The sequence below is a fragment of the Schistosoma mansoni genome, chromosome 1, assembly GCF_000237925.1.
Source record: "Schistosoma mansoni strain Puerto Rico chromosome 1, complete genome".
In the NCBI taxonomy this organism is placed as follows: domain Eukaryota; kingdom Metazoa; phylum Platyhelminthes; class Trematoda; order Strigeidida; family Schistosomatidae; genus Schistosoma; species Schistosoma mansoni.
This window is the reverse complement of record NC_031495.1, coordinates 18716878-18738351: the sequence shown is the minus strand read 5'-3', so window position 1 is coordinate 18738351 and position 21474 is coordinate 18716878. Positions and strand designations below refer to the sequence as shown.

General features: G+C 34.8%; 2 protein-coding genes across 2 annotated transcripts; both read left to right on the top strand.

The window, feature by feature from the left end:
• Window positions 1–2042: 2042 nt before the first annotated feature.
• Smp_210840 (family S9 non-peptidase homologue (S09 family)) lies at window positions 2043–14256 on the top strand (the record flags this gene model as incomplete). Its single annotated transcript, XM_018793537.1, has 14 exons — window positions 2043–2142; window positions 2177–2291; window positions 2329–2413; window positions 2447–2520; window positions 2555–2645; window positions 2683–2843; window positions 2873–2941; window positions 2974–3037; window positions 3078–3183; window positions 3409–3479; window positions 5257–5424; window positions 6023–6224; window positions 11592–11823; window positions 14163–14256. 14 exons carry the CDS (start codon window positions 2043–2045, stop codon window positions 14254–14256), a joined length of 1632 nt encoding a protein of 543 aa, XP_018648039.1.
• A 3502-nt stretch (window positions 14257–17758) lies between these two features.
• Window positions 17759–19456, top strand: Smp_210830 (family S9 non-peptidase homologue (S09 family); the record flags this gene model as incomplete). The annotated part of the gene is made up of 2 exons (XM_018793536.1): window positions 17759–18000; window positions 19337–19456. The coding sequence occupies 2 exons, from the start codon at window positions 17759–17761 to the stop codon at window positions 19410–19412; spliced, it is 318 nt and encodes a 105-aa protein (XP_018648038.1). The 3' UTR covers window positions 19413–19456.
• Between the last annotated feature and the right edge of the window lie 2018 nt (window positions 19457–21474).

Below are 21474 nucleotides of genomic sequence, written 5' to 3'. Positions count from 1 at the left end.
CTTTGTGATATGAAAACAAGCGTAACATGCGTGATTTGAAGAGTACGAAATCTGTTTGCAAACTGCTATACGCATTGGAATCAATCAACAAGTAGGATTGTGAAATACAGTGCTGCTCAGTCCATAATTCAAACTCCAAAGAACACATATCTTACAGATACAGCCACGAAATTTAAAAACATCCCACAAACTTTATTAAAACAATCGGCTAATCTACTGATGTATCATAAAGGTTCGCCACACGTTATCTTTACATAGCAGTTAAAAAATTAGGCGTGATACAAATACATTCCCCTTTTTGATAAGATTAAATTTGCAGACTGCTTTTTTGACAAACGCATTTTTCCACAGAATTTCCGGATCGATCTAAGTTAGACAATCATCAAAGATCTGGAAGCACTGCATGACTGTGTCGTTCTGGTGTGGGGCTTCTCAACATGACATATCCGATGCGGCTTGGTGATTTCAACAAAATTCAACAATCTCCACAACCTCATACTGACATCCACCATGTGATCACAAGTGCCTAGCCTCCAAGAGAATTTCCGGATTTCCAGTGAAAAATCGTGGCATATGAAACCGAGCCGTATCAAGTGTGAAGAAGACACCTACTGAAGACGATGAAGATGGTACTTACGTCATGTATTGAGGTTAGACTTGCACACAGTTGCATCTCTGCACACTGGTTTAGAGGTTAAGCGTTTGTGCACTGGACAGGTTTCTGGTTCGACTCCTAGTTATGGTGTAGTGAACATGATACAAACCAGCTCTGGACAATCTAAGTATGAGTAATTCCTCTAGCGTTAACGAGTATCGACCATTCTGTCCAACACGCCTTAATGCCTAAAGGAAATTATGGAGGTTCAGTATGAACCGCAAACCAGTTTTACATAGGTACATTCGATTCAGCTAAAAGGAAATAGTCTATTGTGGCAATATCTGCATGAGGAAATAACCCGCAGAAGAAAAAGGCAACCTGATAACATAAAAATAACTAATTATTCAAGCTATAAGATCAAAATATATGTATCTGAACGCAAAACACAAGGTTCACAAGCAGACCATCGAGCAATCGTAAGCTAAAGAGTGAGAGAATGGGCACAATCACGTCTTTTTTCAATACTGGTTTATCTTACTTGAAATATCCTTCCAGCTGATGTGATATCAACGGGAGACCTGGTATTCATATAAGCTTGAATCAACAGACAGGTATTTTTGTATTCACTAGTTTTATCGTATTTATGTATCACAGCAGTCCTTCTTTTCAATTGTTGACCGATCCAATCCAGGTTTTATCTCATAATGATTCCATACTGTTACTTATTTATACATGTTTGAAGATACCAAAGGTATCCGGTGTTTGACAACGACCTAAGATGTGACACCCCAATAATTAAAGTTTACCAACCTGGTCAAATTATAAATCAGGAATGAATGAGTTCGAAGGTCTGTTTGGAAGGCCATCGATATATCGAGAAACGTTTGATCTAGACTGGCTGAGAGTTTCAAGGGACACATTGCACGGCACACCCACTGGTGACCTGTTAAGGATGCGTGAACGAGTGCTTTCAGCTAGATCTGTCCAGTAAAACTAATGAGGTCAGCAGTAACGTCGAAGACTCACAAACCTATTTTTTCTGGCATTTCTTTATTGCTACACATTAGTCAATGTACTTCATTTGCTCTATTTACACTTAGCTCTCTTGTTCTCTTTAATCTTCCTTCTAATCTTACGGTTTTATTACATAAAATACGACTTCTCGATGGCGTGATATCTGCTGAATCAAGCGACCCTACTTACTCAAGAAAAACACAATAGTTTAGACTAAAAACATATCAGTATCATAATACCTGTCGAATTCACTGAAGGTATAAAGACGAGTAACTGAATTACTCTTGTTGTACACGGATTTAGATATGAAAACATCCTGTCACACCAAGATAAGATCTGAAGAAAAGCTTTTGGTTTATACTGAGAAATCACAAAGGCATTAGATGTTTCAGAGCGCTCAATACAAAAGTGTGGCCTTGCGGTAGTTTAAATGGAAAAGGAGGATCCTTCATGGAAAGCTGCTATACTTTCATCACTTTTTGAACGCGATATTATTGAGAAGTCGTTTTTTACTGATATTTTTACACAATGTTTGTTTACATTCGCATTCATTTGCAATTTCAGACAACTCGAATAAGGATCTTGTGCTATACCTTAAAGGGGAAAACACTCGACTTGTTCGTGAATTAACATCATGTCAACAAGAGAAATCCGCAATACAACTAGAGCTTGAAAAGATGTACCCTTCTTTCCATTGATATTAGGATCTCTTTTAGAAAGTCTGTTAAATCTTATGACTATGAGCAAAAGGTGTTTCATTTGCAAGAAGAGGTTACCGAATTGCATCGACAGAAAGGGAGCGTAAGTTCAAAATTCTGTTTGTAAAACTTCTAGCTCGCGCAAAATGTTATTGATTTAAATAGAGTTCTCCAGGAGAAAGACACCTTGCTTCAATCAAAGTCGTTGAAGTTGGTTTCACAGTTATATAAGCTAGCTGTTTAGGATTTCAGAGTTAGAAGACTGTCTTAAGGCTAACCAAGCGCAGAACCATCACTTGATGGAGAGGGTTAAGGAGCTGGAGGAGACTAAAGAAGTGTGTTGTGTTGGTGTTATGCAACTTGTGTTCTCAGTTGCTTACAGATGAACAGGCCTCACACTTACTGACCACGAAGGCACTAGAAACAAAAAACAGGCAACTTGAGGATGATAATCTGCAACTCATGAAACGAATAAAGGCTCTCCAATCCACTGTTGAAAGGTTAAAAAATATTGAGTATGATGTACAATATAGGTAAGTCCAAAATATTAAACATTTCGTAGAAAAGCTCAAGAAACAATCCGCAAAAATCTTCAAGATGCAGTTAATTCAACTATATTCGTTACTGATAGGTTTAATTGTGTTGTTTCTTGTAACTTTTTAGTGATTGTTCGGACAAACCATTACCCTGTAAATCTGCACTTCCGCGTAATGTTGCAGTCAAAATAGTAAGTTCTCTATTAACATTCTTGTGATTGTCGCTTCTAGGATGCTAACGAAAATGAAGTAAATAGCGTTCGATTCACTCCGTCAGGCCACATTTTCGGATCAGCAGGGTTTGATCGTAAACTCCGATTATGGACATATCTAAATGGTACACATTTTTTGATTATCCAGCGTAGAATTCATTACTATGTCAAAATGAAGCCTTCTTTAATTATAGGCGTTGTTGTGTACTCTGGATTTACTTTGCTCTTGAGTGACTTTTGTATCATATACGGTGTAAAAATTGTCAAGTACTATTTGTATATTTTATAGTAGAATAATTTATTGTGCAAATGTTTTTACACTTTTGCAATTGCTTATTTTTTGAAACTAGGAAAATGTGAAATCCATTCAACCCTTGTTGGTTGTAATGCTGCTGTCACTGCCATAGATTTTGACCCAAATGTGAGTTTTCCAACGTAGCTGGGTTTTTTTTTGAGTAAATCTTATGTGTACATCAAATGTCTTTCCAGAGGAATTTATTCCTAGTGTCATTAGAGCAGGTATTCAGAAATAGTCGCGGCCACGTTTTATGCATCTAAACCAGTGGACCGTGTGAATACTTTTAGATTATTAGATGCCATATAATAATTATAGATCAACCACCGTTGCCTTGTGAAATATGTTTAGTGTTTAACTATTAATGGATCTGATCACCTAATTTTCTAATTCGCGGAAGTCTCAGGTTATTCTGCTTATATGGGCCTGACGAATAGACAGGCAAAGACGCCTCGGAACCTAATTATTTTTATCAGTTCAAGCTGTTTTAGTATATATATCTAATGAGAAAAGTTATAAAAAAAAACAGGAATAGCAACTAACTATGCGAAATAAAGTCAACACAAAAACGGGACCGAAAAGTAACATCGGTAAAGTAAATCCTGGGGCAAATAATAACTGAATATTCACGTTATATAATACCAATCATCACATCGCCCACTGACCCTCCTTGCAGCATATTCACCGTATTTATGCAATGTTAAAGAACACACAATCTCTAAATCTACACATAACAATAATGTATTTGACACTGCGTTTGTACTCGAACACCACTAAAACATTCTCCATTTGACAGATTAAAATGTCGGTTCTCGCTCGACGTCAGTAACGCTAGTTATGTGAAATTCTGCTTTTTCTACCTTTTTCGGTAATTCGTCGCCAAGTGGCATAGATCTGTTCATCTTTCTTGTTCAGTAATATAAGTACTAATCTCGCTAGAAATTTGGTTGTGAATTGTTTCACACCACTCAATAAGTTTACATTCAGTTTGCCGTTTACTGCCCGTTGTTTTGTTGACCTGTTTATTTCTGGCTATTGTAGTTTGCTCATGCCAATATTATGTTTTCTGTAAAATAGTCAAGCGGACTTGCAAACATTTAGTCCATCCGGAGCTACTGGCTACATCGGGGTATTTTTTTCACTAGATCAATCGTTAGAAAGAAATCAGTTTTTGCAAAGACTTGGCAATAGTCCAATAAATCAGCGACTGTGAAGTTTTGAATCACAAATTGACTTTAGTCAGACAACTAATAAAACCCAAAAAGTATTAGATAGGTGTTTCGCCACGGTCTAGGACTCCTCTCCAATACACACTCACAACTCTGCCGAGAATCAAAGCCAGGTCGTACAGCCTTCTCAGCGAGGGCCTGGTCTGTAAATCATGTGACTCCGTAGCTAGTCCGTTGCCTGTAACTTCAAATTTAGGAATCTTCACAAAACCATACAGTGACAATCACTGATTGTTAGTGTAGGCCATGGAGGACATGATACCTGATTTGGCTTTGCGTAACAGTAGAAACTACCAGTCAAAATCGCTTATAATTTACTTTGCTGGTGTAAATTCTTTTTCGCATAAATCTTTAGAGGGTTATTGATCTGAACTCGTAGTTTTACGACTCCTCATTTATCCCACTCTATTTCAGTAAAACTTAAATGGAATGGTTGTTTTCTCTCCGTTTCTCTTATCAAACTATCGCTGATTGTTAGTGGTCCTAATTTATATGTATTCACGTTAAAGCACTTCTTTTCCTGAATCCAGTTGTGGCTTTTAAGTGTTCTTAACTTTTGCGTTCTCCAGTACAATTTCGCAGCCAGAGAATGTTAAATATTTGTGTTTTCTTTTCTCCATGATATTAACCCGCTTAGTGTTATTTCACCTGCTCTTTTTCATGATTTATTTTAGGAAACTGCTGTTTTAGGTGCGTCAAGTGATTTTTCTTGTCGTGTATGGACACTAAATGATTCCAGACTTCGAGTCAACTTGACAGGGCATTCTGAGCGTGTTATCTCTGCTAAATTCATGGGGTCTGCTAACCGCGTTGTTACTGCTTCATCAGACAGAACGATCAAGGTAATTTAGAGTGTTTACTGTTATTACTACCACTATTCTTTTCAAAAAGTTTTAATATCAGGTGTTGAATACTTGCTCAATTTTTACTTTATGGATGATTTTATTTTATGAAGCTGAACAGGTTAAGACACATTGATGACATAAATTCTCTGTATGTTAGGCATCATCCTGCATGTGTAGAACTATATGATGATTGATCCATGGAGCAGAGATCTTAGATTGAAGCGTTTGAGCAAAATCGTTTATTAAAAATCACACGAAACATGTCCAGTTCCTGAACAAGGTTGAGACAAGATTTCGCTTGAACTCACTAAAATTACATCAGCTGTATTTTGGAATTTGCCAAGAATCCATTTTCAAAACAGGATACTTAAATGGTATTTTGTTCAAATGTCCGTTCTATACTCGATGTAATATTTTACTGGTTCTCAGAAAAATTCATTTCGACACCACACGGATTTTTATAACGTGACACTTAAAAGTGTGCTTAACTACTCATTACCCTGATCTAAAAGGTTGTGCAGCTTCTATTTCGTTTTATGTAATAATGGCTAAATTTCCTTCTGCGATCAATTAATTTTACTTTGGATAATCTCAGATTTGGGACGTTGACAAGTGCTGTTGTAGGCGTACCATCATGGCTGCTTCCACATTCCAAGATGTAGTTGTTTGTCCCTCCATGTCTGCGCTTGTTACTGGCCATTTTGATCAACATTTACGTATTTGGGATGAACGATCTGGAGAAAATACTAACAAAATTTTGCTCTCCGGGCGTATTACTGGCATGGACATTTCCTCTGGTGAGTGTTTAACTTTTTTCATGATGATCTTGTAAATGTTTTTTTTGTATTTTACAAGTGATCAAGACGTAAATGAACGCAGTTTATTTTTTCCTCGTAAATATCTAAGTTGTTTCAACTAAGCTTACACCAGGTGTAATTTTTTATCATGCATTTATACTCTACAAGAATTTGCATATTTTTTTAAGCTTACGTGATATAAAGTACAAGAATTTAATACCGTATTTTTTTGAATGTCCATTTTGAATTACTTTATGGGTTAGAGATAAGGTATCTCTAACTCAATTTCCACACAAATCTTCAATCTGGATTTCTTGTTTCTGACTCTACAAATGAACCTTCAGTCCCTAAAGTTACATTATGTCCCTGGTTTGCGAGTAACCATCAATCCAAAACCTAGGTCAATCAGACATAATCTGCAAAAATCGTCCACATTACATTTTATTGCTGTGTTGTGTTGATCAGTAGAAATGTTACTAATAGATTTGATTTGTGTGCCTTAGAAGATAACAGTTATTCATCATTCGATGCTCTTTTAACTAAATGGTTTGCAAGTTCATGGAAAATTTCAATACAAGTGCACTGCTGTGGAGTGCTTCCAGGTTTTCAAGGGTGGTTTAGCTTAGATCGACTAATGAATTCAATTGTTAAAATTAATATAAATACCGCTAATTCTGACTCTTATTGAATTCACTAACTCATCAAAATATCAATTAAGAGAATCTTAGTTTGCGTTCGGTGAACGTAACATATTCTTTATGTACTCGGCCTTATCACAAAGTTTGGCATAATGGGGGGGGGGGAAGAATTTACTTCATAAAATGGAGTTAGCGTTTTGTGAAGAAACATAGATGATTAATACCCGTATATTCCTGTACAGACCTTTATGAAACGTTCTTTCTTAGTCGATATATAGATAAATAAGTAGAGTGTTTACTCAGAGGAATTCACTGAAATTTGAACAAAAGTGTCTGAAATATCAAACATACCGTGCTATATTTACTGAAACAATTCGCCCAAGGTCAAATAAAGTTAAAAAGCTATCTAAGCTCCTCGGAATATTTATGTATGTAAGTATATAAATAATAAGTGCTTTTACAACAAATAACAGTCAGACATTAAGGAGGAAAAATATGTTTGAAAAATCTCAGCTATTGAATTTTAAGTAAGTCCAACGTTTCTCTCAGCAATCTGGTCCAAGCTTATTCAAAGAAATACAATCAAACATCACAATTATTGAATATAAATAGGTACACGATTCTCCAGTTAACTGTATATTAAACAGATCATCCAATCATTTCAACAATGTTGAAAGTAAATATTTGCTGTAGTGTGTATGAGACATCTAATGTGTAGCGAAAAGTGTGTTAAGATAACAGATTGTGTGTATTTAAAAGTGAATCTGAGGTGTGAGAACAAGGTTGATCAGTGAATTTCTGAAGGAAATAGACAATTTTCATAGAATATATGGGTCAAACATGTCACAGCTTGCATAAAATGACAAATAAGTAAAATAAAAATAAATGAATGCGTGCTTGTGCTAATGTGCTACTTAGGTTAATTGTTTATCATATATTTAAATAAATCAGCTAATTAGAACAGTTGAGAGTAATTGTTGTTGTTGTTGTTCAGATAATGATTGATAGATTAAATGGAATAAAGAATTCAGGTTTACTTAATAATCATTAGTTGCCATGGGACAGCTAATTGCATTTCATCTTTGCTATTAATGCTGTTTAGATTTGCCCTCATGTGTATGGCTTTAGCTGTTAGTCTCTTTTTGTAATATCCGAAACTTTTTTGTAGGATTTTTGTGCTATTGAAATCAATTGTATGGCCAGACTCTGCTGAGTGTAATGTTATCGCTGATTTGTTTTCGAGCTTTTTCATTTCATCTGAGGCTTTAGAAATGCGCTTCAAGCAAAGTTTGTGTTCCTTCATCCTCATATTCAATTTTCCTTGTGTCTCACCTAGATACATAGAGTTTGGCTGATTGATTGAATGACCTGTTTAATATGCAGTTAACTGGAGAATCATGTACCTATTTATATTCGATAATTGTGATTTTTGATTGTATTTCCTTGAATAGGCTTGGACCAGATTGCCGAGAGAAACATTGGATTCACTTAAAATTCAGCCTCTGAGATGTCACAAATGTATTTTTTCGACCTTAATGTCTTAGATTAACATAGCGCCCACTTACTGTGAAACTTAGTTCAAATTTAGACGAAAGATCTTATAAATAATAGTTAGTTTGTATCTAATTCATATTAAAAGTAATGTATTTAATACGAACAGTAAAATCTCAACTCGCATAGGCACGAAAAAACTTTCAGCGCGGCTGAATAGACAAAATATTTATTAAACAATTAAAAAGTTTACTATTGACTAAGTTAGTAAGGTACAAGAAAAGGGATAAATGTTCGTTACTCATATGTAATATAGTTATAATACGAAAATTTTACTCTAGTGGTAACACTGTGACGTAATAACTAGATTCATTTTGTCTAATTCGCATCACAGTGCGAATGATTATAATAACAATCCTAAACTCAGACATGATTTTATAAAATATCACACCAGGCCATAGCTTTCAGTTGACAAGTATTTAGCGGCTTAAGGCTGTTTGTAAAGAGCAGGACTTCCAAAACAAATGAGCTGCTAATTTTGACAATGATTCTTGCTACCGCTAGGATAATGCACACCAATTAATAATAAAAGATTTAAAGGCCTGTCTTTCTAAAAAAAAATCCTACACAGCTAAATGTCTATTTTATAAAAGTTGTCCTCCAATGTAGGTTTTTATAGTTATCAAAAACCACGTGTATGTTTAGAATTATCATATTGTAATGCAAGTAATATAGTGTCTGAAATATTAGCTTCAATAATACTCCGACATTTAACTAGGTCTCATGAAGAGCGAAACTGGGGAAGCCAGTCTAGTTTCAGATCTGAATGTAGATAAATAGACCAAATATTCACCCTTTTACAGGTTCTGGAACATGGACACAGTTTTCGATGTCCAACCATAGTTGTATTCCTGGACCTGAAGAGGGCGTTTGACTCTGTTGGTTGTGATGTTCCATGTTAGTGTCTGTCATCAAAAAGTGTATCAATGAAGGACATTCACCTTGTACAGGCTTGCCACTCAAACACTACTGGTCTGTCCTGAATTGTCTTCGGAATTCATAACCTTAAGTGGCTTTCGTTAAGACTGTCTGATTTTCCCATTTTTGTCCAACTTTGTTGTAGATGTCCTTTTAGAAATAATACTTTGATTACCTGATCTGTGAGAAATGGACCTCCCACTTTGAGATTCACTTGTTGACTTAGAATATGTAGATTATATAGTTCTGTTTGGTGAAGACGCTGTCGAAATGCAGTCTTCCGACCATTCTAAGCAGTAATGCAAGGATGTTTGGGACGCGGTTCTCCCTCCAAATGCAAGTGTTGTTTCAGGACTAGTCTGTGTAGATGCTTGAATTATTGGTAGGGGGTGAACTAGTTGAGCTTACCTATAATTTCACTTCTCTTTGTGAGTCCCACCAGCACTGGTGGATTGGTGCCTTACGAAATATGACCACGAATTCAGAAGGCTCGATTGGCTTTTCCTGACTTACATCACCTGTGGGATTGGACAGATATCTACCTGCCAATCAGAGGACGAAGTACACTGTGCGACAGTTTGCTCCGTTGTACTTTGTATCTGTAAAACATGACCATCAAAAATAGAGGATATTCGTAGGTTAGGGATGTGGTGACTGTCTGCTCACCCACCGACTACTTCGACACGCGATGATAGCTGGTGTAAGACTGGGTTGAGAGAATGCCAGGAGCGTTCAAACTAGAACATAGGATTAGTTCATGAAGATACTAACTGTTAGACTGAGCCATGTTCACTGTTGTAGACTACATGGTTGGGTTTCGTGTGGTTATTGTAACCAATGGTCAGAGTCTCGGAATGTCACAGTCCAAAATTGTTTGCGATGACGCAGGTGCATCCATTGTTTGTCGTTCCCCGAGATCCTGAGCATCTTAATTTTTCTCAAATATTTTTATTTCAGTAACTTATATTTTTTTCTTAAATCGTATTTTCAATGCCTAATTTTCCTATTGCCACTGATAATGTTACCTTGTCTACTGTTCTGGGTTTTGATCTGACAGTTCTATCTCCCTGCGCTAATGGAGTATGGCAACTTGAACCGATGTGCAAACGTTGCCTTTTGTCGACCGTCTGCAGTTAAGACAATAAGAATGACTTGATTAGGACAAATGAAATTTTCAAAACAACAATTATGTGAAGAAAATTCGACCATCTAGGTGAATATGACTCACTGTCCTATATTAAATAATGCAGTGAAATATTAGTCAAATGCCTTTATTACATAGAGGTACATGAGAGTGCAATATTGTGATCCGTAAAATTGATAGACTAATTCGAAGTTGTAAACACTAACTATTGCTGATATATGAAATAGAAGTCAGTTAGATTACAGAATGGTTTACACTATTATTTCTACCCTCTATGGAGGTATACAAGCTGAAAATGAATAAATTTTAATGATAGAAAAATATTTTTCGATTGATTTGATTTCAAAAATGGTAATGTTTTAAAGAATGAAATTAATAGGTCTCATTTAAATATTTCTTTTTATACTATGAACATCGTAAATTTATATTTAATGAATAATAATTATAGATGAATTGAAGGTGGAGAATAATGATAAACCCTTCACTGTAAACGTTTGCTCGTAAGCTCTAACTATATTGCGATAAATAAGTTCCTTTAGGTATCAACTTACAAATGGTTGCTGAAAGTGCTTGTCAGTATATTTGCATCAAATATAAAGTTCAGTAAATCCTCCACATGAATACAAAGTGATCAATTTGTGCTTATCAAAATATTTCAAAACATGATCTCAAACAAGCTTCGACGAATTCATTTTCACAATTATGTCACAAACAGAAAAAGAAATTAATGTTGTTACTTTTCTGACAACTGAAAATAAAAATTTTTCAATTAATTCACCATTTAAACTTTGTAATGCTGTATGTGTATGCTTGTAAACACTTTATGAGATATAATCGTACTGCTGTTGTTCAGTTTCTGATGCACATCATAGAAAGAAACCAGTAGATCACTAAAAGACTAATACTTTGAACAGCTCTTTTTGATCCATTTCGTTGAATATGTATAAAAAGCTAACATAGGGAAATAAATTATCTGAAAATGGGATTAAATCCTTACTGAATACTTCTGTGTATTCTCTAAAGTAAAAGAGTACTTTGCTATTAGCTAAAAATACCCTTTTGTTTTTAATTGACAGAAAACAATTTTACATCTAACTATTTTTTTACATTTCTTAGATTTCACAACTGTTTTAGCTTGTACACGTAACAACACTTTAGAAATTGTGGATTTACGTACGAATCAAGTTACGCAATGCTTGAAAGCTGATGGTTTTCAGACAGGTTTAGACATAGTTCGGCCATGTTTCTCACCTGACTCAGATTATGTAGCTGCTGGTGGACATGATGGTGGGGTTTATATTTGGAGTACAGTTTCAGGGAATTTAGAAATTTGTCTCCGTGATCACACGTATGTTTCGATTTCCTAAATTGTCATCTAAAATTAAACGTACTTTAAAAATCGTGTAATCGCTACTCAACTGATTCTTTTGTGTGATGGTTATCGATTTCTTTCTGTTTCCTCTTCATTAGTTCCTTTTTTATCTTTCGGATGCTTGAAGCCTGTTCATTTGATATACACTGCACACTCAAATTTTCTATGTAATAACGTTAATGACAAGAAAGTCAAGTAGGTAGGAAAACAAGTACTATTGCATTATCTGATACAATCGATAGACTTCATTGAAGCCTTCATTTTCTTTTTCCTCAAGGTACAGAATTATCACTTAATCATATTTTGTTCTTACATGGCTCGATATTAAGCAAATTCATTCTCATTTAACTATCGGGTTTTAATATGTTGTTTACGAAGCAATATATCAATAGCTCATGTCACAATAAATAAATAAAATAAATACGATACAGTGCTTCTAGGTTTTCCATGGTGGTCTAGCTTCAATTGACTCACGCTTTCAACTATGAAAGATACTAAGTTTGTGGTTTTTAAAAATTACCTCTCATGAGGATGTACGCTTTTAATTTCGTAATTCATTTACCAAGTACATGTAGGTGTATGTATCAGGCTGTAATCCACACTTTCAATAAACTTAATGTGTATGAAATACCTGCATATGTGTATATAATATGAAATCAACTGTTTGATGAAAAATTATACTAAAAAGTCTGTCATCTCAAGTATGGCTATTGTGTTAAGTTTATCCCTACGTAAAAAACGTGCATAGCAGTAACCAATTAGATACTTAAATATTTGTCAAGAGTCATTTATATCATCATTATAAACGAACATACCTAGCTCTGTACATATTTATAATTTAAACAAATACTCAATCCGTGACACATTGGATTCTATTCCATTCTCTAAAGAGCTAATATAGTATCAATAGTTTTCTGTTATACCAAACAATATACGTTTCATATGTTTAACAGGAAGTTTCAGTTTTGTAGACTTATTCATAACATTCAGTTATTCATTAGTTAAGCCTTCGTTTTACCTTTTACCCGATCTACCTATAAGTCGGTCGAATTATTTTCCCTCTGGAAAAACTAATCACCAAAAACCGTATCCCATTATTGGTATATTTTTCATTACTGTCATTTCGAATTCCTTATTTGATCAGCTATTCAGACGCACATATCCTCTTATCCAGATAAATTTGACTGATTCACATCCCATGAATTCGCAAATCATTTCTTAGTCACCTTCAAAGTATAAGCTTTTTAGAGCTTGCAATTCTCATAGACATTGTATATCGAACTTGAATTAATCCCTAGTTTTCTTTTTGCTAATTCACAAATTATCTGGTATCTATACCACCTTTCTAGTTATCAGTAGTAGCGTCAATGTGTGTCGTATTTTGCGTTTTTGTTTGATTCGGTCCACGATAATTGCTAATTAAGAACGATCGAAATTACTCTGCTATGGACTGAAACTATTGCGAACTCGATAAGGCGGAAACTGTCACATATAAATCTTTTATAATGATCCCCAGCAGTAAAACTCAAAGGAACACAGCACTGCGATAAAACGTGGTATTTAGAAACGAAAAATTCAATGGAACAGCTTTGTATTTATAGTACCAAAAATATGACCTGGGGATGCAAGAGATTAGCAGACCAAAGGTTGTAACAGTCAGTGTGGAAAGTGCAAAAGTTATTGGAAAATATGAACTAAAATGTTGTACTCGTGGTTATCTCTACAAGGAAGAACTAACACTTATTCACAAAACTGAGTAACATAGGACCCTCTTAGCAGTATGTATATTAGATATAGAAACAAAAACACTGAACTACTCTTCCCTCATTTGACCTTGTCATATTGTTCCCAGTTATCTACAATCTACTTAAGTTAAATCTTGATATAATTGTACTTTCAATACACCTTTTATCTGGAAGCCCAACCAATCAACTATCTTTGGTTACCATAAAGTGTGTCTGCTGTACTGATTTAAAAAAAGTAAACCCTACTTGTAGAATATTCCTTTTTTTGGATGCGTTAGCTTAAACCTCTCAATACATTGGAATTTGAGGTGATGTTGAGACTAGGTATGCTTCACAATTAGCTGGGATACTCATATGTTTCAATAATGAGACCTCGAATGTGTTATACCTTCTCGTTGATTATTCATTCATAGTTAAATTTCTTCGCATTCATAATGCATATTAGTTATATTTTAAATATTTCAATTTTATATATTAAGTTTACATTTCCCACGCGAATCTGTAAACCTACTATTGTGTTATGTCACTCAGTTTAAACTCAAATCTTTTATTTCGTCTGTTTCATTTCAGAAATATTGTCGTCTGTTGTCATTGGAATCCGAATGGTAATTCTCTTGTTTCATGTGAACGTATTAAGAAAGCAATTGTTTGGTCTAGTTTGTAAAGTTCCATGGCTATGGTATTTATTTATTTATTTACACAGTCTTCCAAGTAAACATTCTCTCTGATCCAGTTTTACTTTAATCTTTAAAATGGTCGTTTGTTTTTGTCATGCTCTTTCTTACCAGATATTTTCCCTTCTCTCTCCCTTCATATTTCCTAATTTAAACCCTATTTGTGATTTTCTATTACATACGTGATAATGGTTGTAATAGGTTTCATTATTTATATAATCAACTGTATCAACTTATGATTTATGTATAGTATTCGTAATTAATTTATGTATTAATTTTCTTCTAATAAAAATGATAATATTGAACAAATTGCACTTCTTTTTTGTGTCCCTCTAATTATGAATGTCTGACATTCATAATACTGATTGTTTTCTTCGTTATTATGCTGTTACTTGCATTTTAAAATAGGTAGTCAATGTTTTAACTTCTGTAAAATTTAATCCCATTATGCTAAAGTGGTATGGCAACTTCAGCCAATACACATTTGTGCTAGTCTCTACATCGATTATGACTGTTGTAGCATCTAAAAGTGTACAGCTGTTTTTTTTGAGGGAAAAGAAACATTTTTTCTTTTTTGATAATGTAAGTTTTATTCACATCTGAACAAGCCACTGGAATTCGACTGATGTATGAGATAATTCTACGCATTGTAATAAAACTAACGTGTATTGTAGTAAAAGTTGTTCACCGTACTTATATATGAGATAGTTGACAGGATGACTAAAATGAATACAAGAAATTCAGAATAATCTTGACGAGCAAGCACCTCAAAATAGTGGGTATTATTTTCCTAGGGCAAGATGATAAACTAAGAATTAGGAATCAGTGATATATATTCTTCTACTTATCAGTTGTTAATTTTATTATGTTCTGTGCAAATCAGATAAAACCCTGATTCGGTATCTTAAGTGTTTGTACTTCTCTTCTTATGATTAATGACTGAGATAAATCAAATGGTTCTTATACACAAACTGAAGCACACATCGGTAATGTTCATTGAAAAATATTCGTAAACTAATTATCTGATTTATTTAAAAGCCAACATGCATTTCTATTTGAAATATTCTCCCTTCGGCTTTTGTTTGTAAAATGAAATAGAATATGAGAATGGGTAAGCAATCAAATGGTAAATAAGTAGTTATGGTAAATGAATTTTAGATAGATTTTTCCAGGATTCAAAAAAATAGTGCTATTAGTGTTCGTGGAATAATAAGAATTAAGTGATTGTGATAGAGTTACCCATCGAAATGCGTAACCTCCATCTATATTTTAACCTAGTCACTTCAACTTTACAGTCCAGTTCACTTATCATAGAAACTCGTAATCAGCCTAGATGGACCTTCGCTATGTTGGTAATCCACTTATTGTACCCTGCCCATGCTTTCATCTAACTTATCACCTAACCTTGAGATATGGTTTGTTCAGTATATAACTTGATGTAATTTATCAGTTACGTTTCGCCGCTAACTAAATAGGTTACAACCATAAAATATTCACAAACTTGAATTTGAAGATTATTTGCAACCAATGAACTGTGACACTTATCTTCATGATAAAATTTGATAGAACTTTGGATTTGACTGTTATAGTTATACACTTTTGTACTCTGTTGGATGACTCACTCCTATAACCGCCAGAAATAATTTTCAGTGGTAATGATAAATCGATCTCATGTGTACAATCGATTAAGAATATTTATATGCGCAACCACTCTTTGAATTATTCTTAATCTGAAAATGATATAAGAATAATCCGGATTTGAACAATGACTAGTTTTTATCACTATCCGAAAATATGTTCGAAATTATCCAACCACAGTCTCTGATTGAATACAAGAAACATGAAGTACAATTTCATCAATTCTTATGAAAATCACAAAATCCCAACCATATCTGATGATTTTTGTGTACAATAAGAAATTTAACTTAAACCAACGTTTAATAATAGTTTTAAATAACAAAACTTTATAGTTTCGTTATCATATTCGTTTTAATCTTTTAAGTTTTATGATAAGTTACAAGTACCTTAATTACAGAAGCTCATAACTCGACTATGCAAGTAAAATACCAGAAGGCATTACAATTCATATATTACAAGCTGAGTAAAACTCAATTAATTGATAGTAAATTTTTAGCGAATAAAGTTATAACATTTAAGGATATTTAATTCGACTTTAAGTAATAAATAAAACATAACTCGTACCAATATTAACAAGAGTTTTATATTTTCTTTTTCTTAAAACTTTTCAACATAAACCAAACAAATGTTAGTTGTTCCCTTATTTATTTATTTAAACACATAAATATTGGTACAAAAAGGCACCAGATATATATGCGCCGCAAAAATCTCATTTGATTTGTGTGAGGGTTGTGATACTGCCCAGGTGTCCAAACTAAAACAGGTGGTTTTCTTAGGGGGTCATACCCGGAGCCTTTGACCTAAAGGTCTAACCTACAGGGGGCAGTGGAGCAACGTTAGGAGGTGCAGTCCCATGGTAACCGGTGACCAACGATTGATTCATACGCCATTTGTTCCCTCAGGATACTGGAGCCCATGTAAACCATTGGTTTGGAATCAGGATTTTCCAACTCCCCTAGGTGAACTTTTCGTGTCCACCAACCCGGTTAGAGCACCAAACATTCGCTTTTCGTCCTCTCATTTTGGTAAACTACAGTAGTGCTACGAGAAGGCAGTGAGTAGGACCTCCCTGGCAGAGGCTAAATACGTGTGGCCATGTTAGAGCATTTCGAGAGGGAGAGCAGACTCTCCCCACTCTCGGCCGTACCAGGGCATTTGGGGGCACTTGTTCCCTTAGTTATTCGAATTCTCAGCCGATATTTAGTTTTCAAAATTGTATAGATTTTCACATTCAAATAATACTAGATAAATAGAAGTTGTTTGAATATACTGAATATTATTATTTTTTTATTTTAAAGAAAAATGATTTATCCCTATTAATTTTAAATAATGCTCTTTGAATATGAAACCATCTTATGTAGTTTATATTTTAGCTTACTTTCGGATAAGCTTTTTTAATTATTACTGGTTACTGATCCACAAATAAGTAGAAAGAATAAGATTACAAAAAAATATTTTGATGTCTACTGTCTTATCTTATTTATACCTTTATATCTTTATTCAAAATAATCTACCACTCAATTCTATTTTGATTATATATTATTTTAAATTGATGCTAAATCTTTTCAGCATTTGATGACTTCTTGAAATATCCAAACAATAATCTTGAATTCATTTTGAAAACTTATATATATATATATATATATATATATATATATATATATATATATATCTTTCCAGCAACCATTCTACCTTCAAAATGGAAGCATATATAAAACACCAGATATTCATCCCATTTAACAATAACAACTTGAAAATGATCGTTCTTCGTAAAATTGTTTTAATAATTCATATTTGTTAGTGATAAATTTTGATATTGTTCTAATTAATCTTATCTACACATTTCTAGCAAGAATGCCTACTGGAGATAAACAACCAGAAAAACATAAGAAAGAGTCTATTATTGATTTAAACAAGTATATAGATAAAAGGATTCGTGTCAAATTTTCAGGTGGACGGGAAGCTGTTGGTATCTTAAAAGGATGTGATAATTTACAGAATATGGTGATTGATTGTACTACTGAATTCCTTCGTGATCCAGATGATCCTCATCGTTTGACCGAAGATACAAGAGAACTTGCCCTTGTGGTTTGTAGGTGAGTTTTAGTGTTTAGTGTTATAAGAAATTGCTCCAAACTATTAATCGTCATCTTTCTATGTTATTCCTACTTAGTATTTAACAACTCTGTTCTTTCATTACGTTTTTTTTAACCCGAAATAAGAATTTCTGCCACTCTGTTTAAATATATTTAAATTTTAGTGTTTGATCATAAATTTTTAATATTCAAGTGTGCTAAATGGATGACTAATGACTTACGTTATGTAACATCAAACCTCTTGAAAACTACGGTAATTTATTCAAGTTCAGAAAACATCAAACTATTGTCTTTTTTATCAGGTTTATTAATCCATTTTCAAACATACTGTCCCATATTAGTTATTTAACTTGAATCAATAGTTTGAGAAAATGAAACAGACGAAAGCAAAGTTATATTCAGGTCTTGTCACAAGAATTTCAGATAATGTTTTCTTGAAAACTAGGCATTAACATCCATTATAATAACTAGATAGCTGTTCTTATGCTAACGAGAATCTATTTAAAGCTGTCCTGAAATCACTTGATTTAAATGTGGATATCTTATGTAAAATTAGATGCTACAACTATCTTATTCAACTTCACATCAAAAGCTAACCTAAGAATGCTGAATTAATATTATTTATAATTAGAAAATTAATGCTACAATGCCTTGTATCATATAAAAATGATCTCTTGTTGAGTAATTATCGTTTACAGTTTTTAATTGTGTTCGGTTAGTAATTAGCTGAACTGTGGAGTTCTGAGGTTTTAATCCGTATTTCGATTCTCATGAAACTACCTGTTCTTTCACAATTCAAGCTTATTACAGCAGTACTACTCTGTGATAGAATGCATATACATAAAATTCCTCACTTAAAACTGAACACTTTTGTCAGCTAATCTGACACATACACAGTTATTTTACATGTACTTATTACAAGGTATATTATTACAGAGTATTGGCTCGTGTCATCAAGGCAGGTGATAAATAGTACATTAAACCCACTAGACATATAAGAATAGCTATGGCACACGAAAATTTTTCGTGAATTTACTAATATAAAACCAACTGAAAAGTGCTTTCGGTTTTCATATTGATTATACTAGACAATTGAAGTGGTTTTTTTCGTCATTTTATTGTCTTTTTCGAATCAGTTTGCAAGAAGTACTTTTCCTAAGCTTCTATTGTTCTTATTGAAATGGTTTTATACCCAATAAAATTTATATAACATTGGAAGTTATTTTAAAGCTTAGGTTTTTGAATAGACCATGTCATACTTTCTATATAATTACACAAAGAGTTATTATAATTAATAATCACAATCTCTTTTGACTTTCTTTTTTATCTCTTACAGGGGTCCATCTGTGGAACTTGTTTGTCCTGCAGATGGAATGGAGTCTATACCTAATCCATTTGTCCAACAAGAATGATTCTTAAAAATTTATTTTATATGATATAAATAAATTTGTAAAATATTCCTTCCTTCTGTCTGATGGTAACTGTACGTCACATAAGCATCTTCATGTCATCAGCAATTAATTTCTTACTGAATATCTATATTAAAAAATACATTGACTTTGTACAAAAGTCATTATATTTCCCATAGACTTTTGCATGATGTTAATTTTTTGAGAAAAAGACTATCAGATAGATTTATTAGACCGTGTAGTAAAAAGTTAATAGTCAGTATGAAAACTTCCGGGAATATTAATACTTCAAAGATCAACCAGTTTGTTTGTGATAACATTTTTTAACAAATCAGGTTTCCTTCTGGTGTGTGAGCCGAATTAATTCTGCAGTAGCGATTGTAATCTTACATCCAGAAATAGTGGCGAAGTAAAGAACACATGCACTTTATATATGACCACACTTAATGCAGATCGGACACCAGATAGGGCTGGCTGTCTTTAGAAAATCTTAATGTCAACTTTTGTTGTCTATCCGAGACCCGTATTCAAGACTGGTGAAGTACTAAAAATTCGCTTTCCATCTGTCACTTCAAAAAGCCTGTTCCACGTGCTCTTATCGTGGGAACCTGTGGCATCTTCGTTTGGTTTTGCTGGCGTTGATGTCGCACAAAGCGCTAGAGCTGAGGCAGCACTAATCGATTGGATCCACATTAACAGTCGGTTATGTGCTGTTAGATTAGAAAGTTCCATCAAAGTGAGAAGAAATCAGCGTGAGAAACGATGTCTTTTCGTCATCTCCGCCTATGCACCGACAGATTGCAGCCCGGATGCAATCAAGGATGAATTATACCACCAGTTAGCTGTTCTTCTCCAGAAAGCGCGTTCGACAGATATTGTAGTTTTAGTCGGAGACTTGAATGCACAGGTCGGGCGTCTAGGCACAGAAGAGAGTCGTTTAGATGGCCGATGGGGACTTGTTGGTCGCAGGACAGATAACGGGGACCGTCTACTGCAACTGTTCACAGACCACGACCTGTTTCTGGCTAGCACTAACTTCCGGCAGTCATCGCCGGTGTGCCACCTGGCGTCCTCCCTCTGCATCTCAAGCCTGGACTCAGATTGATCACATCGCGATCAGCTACCGCTGGCGTGGTTGTGTACAAGACTGCCGCTCCTTTTGGAGTACCTATCTGGAGTCTGATCATCCCCTGGTCTGCACCAATCTTACCTTACTTTTCAGTGGCCAACGAATTGACCGTCATCAACTGATTGATGTCAGTAAATTGGTTGCAAGTTAGTTTCTGACCGAGCTAGCTTCTAGGCTAGCTACCATCTCACCGAAAATTATGGATGAGCATTGGTTGCAACTGCATGACGCCATGAAAATGGCGAGTAAAGCCGCTTGCGGCTTCGCGAAACGTCCCGCTTACAAACACTGGGTTTCTTCGGGCTCCTTACAACCGATGGAAGCCCGTCGGTCTACTCCGGGTGACCGTGAGTATGACCACAAACGAAGGCTGTTACGTGGTGAAATTGGGCAAAGCATGCGTAAGAACCGAGAAGCCTGGTGTTCGGAGCGTGCTAATGAGCTGGAAGCAGCAGCTGCATCTGGTAACTGCCGGAAGTTCTTTCAGTTCATCCGAGCTACTGGCGGCATGAAGTCTTGTGTGAGTGAAACAATATGTAAAGATGACTGGATGCCAATAACTAACATACATCGACGCCTTGGACGATGTGCAGAATTCTTTGAAGAGCAGTCCAACTGGCCTGCTGCTCCGGCAACGTCGATCAGGCTGTCCTGCCCTCTGTGGACGGTGACGACTGCTCCACCAAATGGAGCGGAATTCTGCAAAAGCTCCAACCCTCAAAGCGCTACAAATCACCGGGCCCAGATGACTTACCTCTGGCTCTTTTGAAAGATGGTGATGACTTTCTGGCTAAGGAATTGACAGTTGTTTACGAAGGTCTGGGAGCTAGGGAGTGTTCCAACGTCATGGAATGAGTCTGACTGTACCTTTCCGTTTCCCCCATTATTATTCTTATTGTTACACTAACGTACACTAATCTGCGGGTTTTTTTTGTT